The sequence below is a fragment of the Nicotiana tabacum genome, chromosome 8 (assembly GCF_000715075.1).
Source record: "Nicotiana tabacum cultivar K326 chromosome 8, ASM71507v2, whole genome shotgun sequence".
NCBI classification, from domain to species: Eukaryota; Viridiplantae; Streptophyta; class Magnoliopsida; order Solanales; family Solanaceae; genus Nicotiana; species Nicotiana tabacum.
The window spans coordinates 10,293,737-10,299,870 of NC_134087.1; the positions used below are offsets into that span (position 1 = coordinate 10,293,737).

Sequence of the window (6,134 nt, forward strand, 5' to 3'; positions counted from 1 at the left end):
AGCAAAAGGATAATATTATAATCCTACTTAGTATTATATGTTTTATTACAAAAAAGAGGTGCTTGTGAATGCACTCGTAGCAACCATAATAAATTAATAATATCAGCTATGGTACGCCTTTTAAGATTAGGCGAAATCGGTCTATCTTAATAACATTTATATTCATTCTCACACCTATAAATTTAGAGTTTAATTTCACTTAACTCCACCATTCAATAAACCGAAACCGCTACACTACATTTTTTTTGTTATCTAATTAAGTATCTGAAACTGTTTCTTTTCCACCCAACATGACCTCAAATTGCAATACTACTTCAAACTTCGATGAAAATCGATGGGTTATTCAAATCCGTCGAACACTTGACGAAGAACTTGACGAAGATACTGAAATCCCAGTTAGCATTTTCAACGTCCCAAAATCTCTATTATTGAGCGATCAAGATTCATACGTGCCACAAGTAGTGTCAATAGGGCCATACCATTATTGGCGTACAGAATTGCACGATATGGAAAGGTACAAATTAGCTGCTGCAAAAAGAACTCAGAAACAGTTACAAAGTCTCAAATTTCAGCATCTTGTGGAACAGTTGATAAATTTTGAGCATAGAATTCGTTGTTCGTATCATAAGTACTTGAATTTCAATGGGGAAACTTTGGCCTGGATGATGGCTGTAGACGCCTCTTTTTTACTCGAGTTCCTTCAAATTTACGCGATTAGAGAAGGTAAAATTCTAACTAAAGTTTCCTCAAGAATGTCACATTTGGTTGATATTGCAGGGAGAAAATCCGCGCATAATGCCATTCTTAGAGATTTAATTATGCTTGAAAATCAAATCCCGTTATTTATATTAAGAAAAATGTTGGAATTCCAGTTTTCATCTTTAGAGTTGGCTGATAACATGCTGGTATGTATGCTAACGGCGTTCTGTAAAGAGCTTTCTCCGTTCCAAATGGTTGACGAATTCCCAAAAATTCAAGTCACAGAATGTGCTCATTTGCTAGACTTTTTGTACCAATTTATCGTGCCCAAATTGGATGCAACTTCTGAAATAACAGAAGATGATCACGAGCAAACAGATGCCAACCAAGTCGAAAATAGTAATTTCGTTGGGAAATCAAGTCATATCGGACAACTTATTAATGAAATCTGGAAAATCCTTGTGAAAATAAACAGAGGTCCGGTACGTCTTCTTAAAAGAATAGTATTTTCCAGGCCTGTTAAACTCATGTTTAAGCTGCCCTGGAAATTTATTTCTAATCTCCCTGGAATTAAACTTTTTATACTACCCATTACATATATGTTTTTTTCTCAAGAAAAAGCTGAAGTAAATTCTGAAACTAATGTCAATAAACCCCCTCTTTTTAAAGAAATAGCCATCCCATCAGTAACTGAACTATCTAAAGCTGGAGTCAGTTTTGTAGCAACCAATGCTGGAATCATGAGCATAAATTTCGACGATAAAAAGATGAAATTTTATTTGCCTACAGTCAGTCTAGACGTAAACACAGAGGTCATTTTGAGGAATTTAGTTGCATATGAAGCATGTAATGCATCAGGACCGTTGGTTTTTACGCGTTACACTGAATTAATGAACGGGATTATTGATACAGAAGAGGATGCAATGTTACTTAGGGAAAGAGGAATAATATTGAACCGATTGAAGAGTGATAAAGAGGTTGCAAATTTGTGGAATGGAATGAGTAGATCGTTGAGATTAACTAAAGTGCAATTCTTAGATAAAGTGATTGAAGATGTGAATGGATTTTACAATGGAAGATGGAATATCAAGACTGGAAAAATGATGAAGCATTATGTGTTTGGGTCATGGCAAGTTCTCACATTCTTGGCTTGTATTATGCTGTTAATGTTGATGACTTTACAAGCATTTTGTTCAGTCTATAAATGTGCTCGTATATTTCATATTCAGAGTTCTGATGACTGATTTCTTAAAGTTGTAACGGGTAAAGTTGCTGCCATATGACTAGGAGATCACGGTTGTGGAAACAGCCTCTTGCAGAAATATAAGATAAGATTGTGTACAATAGACCCCTGAGGCCCAATTCGTTCCCCGGAACCCGCGCATGAGGGAGCTTAGTGCATCGAGCTGTCTTTTTTTTTTTTTTTTTTCCCTGTTATCTTTTGGTTTTTCCAGGTTGTAATCTTTATTTTATTAAGATTAGCAAAAGCACATAGGATAGAGTAAAAAGGGCTCTCCCAATGGAATTACTATTGGTTGAAGTAATGCTAAAAGTGAAAGGTTGGTTTGTGAGATTTGTTTAGACGAAAGATGCATGGTGCTATTATAATGTTTTTCTGATTTGATGATTAATTCACGGCCTGATTTTTCCAGCCAATGGACTCTTATCTCTTTCAAGATTCTTGTTGAATTTTTTTTCAATGTTGTGGAAAATTATAATTTTTTTCTTTTCCCCTCTCTCTTTTCCAACTATTATAAGATTACTGATGATACCTTACTTAGTACTAGTAACTAAAGGAAACTCAACTTTTCTGAGATAGGATACGATACATCTTATTGCTAACCTAAGGGTGGCATGTGGGCCGGTCCTAGGCCTAAGTGGGCATGTCCTCGCGGTCCCGGTTTTAGTGGTCTTTTCGTAGGAACCGATCTAGGATCGGACCCACGAACTAATGGTCCCGGGCTAAGTGGGCTGGTCTCGGGCCTAAGTGGACCCAACAGATACTTTTTTTAAAATTTTTATAGAAATTAAAGAAAAAAAAAAGATGGTAAATTTTTTCCTTCCTATACCATATATGAAACTTTATTACCAAATATGTGCATAGTATCTAAATTACCTGCCTAGTCCACATTTTTCCTACAATTTCTGTACCATTCGTTTATTAGGAATTAATAGGGCAGAATCTTCCCTTAATAACGCGCGAAAAATCAGGAAAGAATCTTGTGATTGATTGATTCTACATTAAATTCAAGTTTTGAAACAGAAAAGAGATCAAATCATATCACGGAAATCCTTTATCTTCAATTTATAATCAAATTCTGTTTCTTTTTTTTCTCACAATCGCTACAAATCAAAATCTCAGTTCGTCATTAAATCAAAATCGCTACAAATCCACCATTGACAGCCATTAAAAAACTTGAAAGCTTTGAATTCAAATTAGGGTTTTCAAAAATCATTATTTGTTTGGATTGGGTGTTGATGAAAATAATTGGGAATATGGTTTGGAGTTTATATCTCAATTTTGAGGAGTTTTGGTGAAGATTAGACTTGGTTTTGACTGAATTTCAGATTGAAACTCGAAGAAGAAGAAGACATATTGCAGAAAATGTAGATAAATTGTAGATTATTTGTATTCTGATTGTAGATGCTTTATTTTCTGTTTTCACAAATAAAAACGACTAAAACTTCTACAAATCTTCTGAAAAAAATGCAATTATGTCAAAAATTCTAATTATGCTACAATTGAATGGGAATTGGGATAATAAAATTTAATGTACCCAGTTTGTAGATAATTTATAGATTTTCAACATAGATTGTAGTTTAATTGTAGTATAAATGTAGTAATTATGTAGATACCCTTACAAATAATACTGTTTTATACATACTTAAACTGATTTATAGTATATTTGTAGAAATTTGTAGATGAAGAGGAAAATTTTGTAGTCAACATTTTTTCAACATAGATTGTAGTTTAATTGTAGTATAAATGTAGTAATTTTGTAGATAATTATGAAAATAATATTGCTTTATACATCCTAAAACTGATGTGTAGTTTATTTGTAGATAAATTTAAGAATTTTATAGATATTACCATAAAATCAGACTTCCATAAAATTTGAAATATATATGGCATAAGATGTAAAAATCTCTTTTATTTATTTCAAATTCTGATCAATCCAACTGTAACGACTTCATATTTTTGTTGTATCAAATGTGTGTATAAAGTGTGTGAAATCAATAAACCCAGATTAGAAATAGAAAAAGTAAAACAGAAGTAAAAATAAGAAATGGAGAATGGAGAAGTAGAGAACAGAGGAGTTTCCTCGTCGGAAACCGTCAACGGCAACGAAGATGTATTTAGTTCAAATTCTGATCAATCCAACTGTAACTACAATTTATCTATAATTTATCTATAATTTATCTACAATTTCTGCAATATGTCTTCTTCTTCGAGTTTCAATATGAAATTCAGCCAAAACCAAGTCTAAATCTTCACCAAAACCCCTCAAAATTGAGATATAAACTCCAAAACATATTCCCAATTATTTACAACAACACTCAATCAAAACAAATAATAATTTTTGAAAACCCAAATTTGAATTCAAAGCTTCAAAACTTTTTAATGGCTGTCAATGGTGGATTTGTAGCGATTTTGATTTGAAAACCCAAATCTGAAATATCATGATGTTGTTGCGCGAAGCTTGTTGTTCCTATGCTTCTATTGCTTTTGTTTCACATTCGTAGTGCACATTTCGCCTTCACGTTTGTGCATACTGTTATGTTTAAAAATTTTCAATTTTTTGTGAATTTAGATGGAGAATTTAGTTTTAGAAGATGGAAAATGGTAAAAAGAACGTGGGTATGGGTAAAACGTGGGTGGGACTGAGGGGTTAGGAGAGAGAAATGTGCAGATTCCTTTAATTAAGGAGTAAATAATGTACAATTAACTATACCCTTAATTAATTATGGTATAGAATTGGTAATTTGGTATACTAAGTGTAATTAAGTCAAACCTTAAACATTGAGGGTAATAAGGTTTCCTATGTAGCGTAGGAATGTAAAAATTCCTTGTCTTAATCCCCCCAGCCCAAATACCTAAATGTTTTAATTCAAATTTAAAGACAAAAATATTGTAAAGAGATATTCAAAGCAATGCGTTATAATTTTATTATAGCATTAAAAAAAATATGACAGTATCTTTCTTAGTCTTCCTCCCCCCTATGGAATGAGCACAACAAGGTGTTAATACCATCATTGAGAAGAAAAAGAAACTAATCAAAATCTACCAAAATACAAGTTACATAATACATATAATTTTTTGTCATACAAGTTACATGGTATCTCTTACAAACTTCATAAATCCTTTAAGGTCCGGAGGAATTTTTATTGGTAGTTCATAAATTAAGTAGAACCTTGAGAACACGTGAACCCCGCCCAAGCACTAAGTGCTCTTGATCCCGCAGTTCTTTTAAATGATTGAGAACCAGAAGAAGAAGGAGTTGAAACATTTGGTCTAGCTGTTGATACCTAATTTTTCACTATATATTTTCAATATGCAAAATACCTTCAAAATAACATATATATATGCATATATATAAGCATGCCCAAGGTTTTTATTATTTTTTTTCCATAATTTTAAGATTTTAAATTGATTTATTTTCTCTCTTTTTATCCATAAAATCCCCAATTATTTCCAAAACTATTATTTTGATAATTCATCTATTGGATTTCTATATTTATGCCAAAATATGATTAAGGTAATTTTTATATATTTTAATAATTACATTTAATATTTTTAGAGCTAAATTGCACATAATTGCAATATTAGCCCTTTTAAGATTTAATTATGTTTTATATGCATAAAATTAGATCCTATATTTTTAAATTGCTAATTAGGTATTATAAATTATTTTAGAATTTTTAAATTATTTTCTATTTTTTATAAATTAAATAGGGAAAAACTAGCTATTTAAATTATAGCCAAATTGACTTTCAATTATAGCCAAATCGGACCCTAATTCCCAGCCCAATTTTAAATTAAAAAACCTGACCCACACCCTATTAACCCATACCCAAACTCGGAACCCACCTACCCCATTTAATCTCGACCGTTGATCTCCCAGATCAATGGTCCACGTTAGCCCATTCCCTTTTTAATCAAACGACCCCCCAAACCCTACCCCCATTCTCTCATTTGCACCGCCTCTGAATCCATCCTCTCCCAAATTCTTTCTCAACTCACCCTAACCCTAATCACCATTACTGGCGAGAACCTCCTTCCTATGGTGTTCTCATGCCTTCTCCGACTACTTCTAGTCTCTTATACTCCATGGCTTTTCGACTTCATGAGTCCTTGAGAAGATCTCAAGGAAAGCCAACCTGTTCCGGTTTGAAACTCGTTCACTGGCCTGTCTCCGACCATTTTCGTTTGTAAG

At 32.7% G+C, this 6,134-nt stretch overlaps 1 protein-coding gene across 1 annotated transcript; it reads left to right on the forward strand.

Annotated features, from left to right (window-relative positions):
- Nucleotides 1-235: 235 nt before the first annotated feature.
- LOC107794271 (putative UPF0481 protein At3g02645) lies at nt 236-2,122 on the forward strand. Its single transcript, XM_016616747.2, has one exon. It carries the CDS (start codon nt 291-293, stop codon nt 1,941-1,943), a length of 1,653 nt encoding a protein of 550 aa, XP_016472233.1. The 5' UTR covers nt 236-290; the 3' UTR covers nt 1,944-2,122.
- Nucleotides 2,123-6,134: the final 4,012 nt, after the last annotated feature.

Coding starts and splice junctions, on each gene's coding strand:
- LOC107794271 (XM_016616747.2), top strand. CDS start 291: ATGACCTCAAATTGCAATACTACTTCAAACTTCGATGAAAATCGATGG.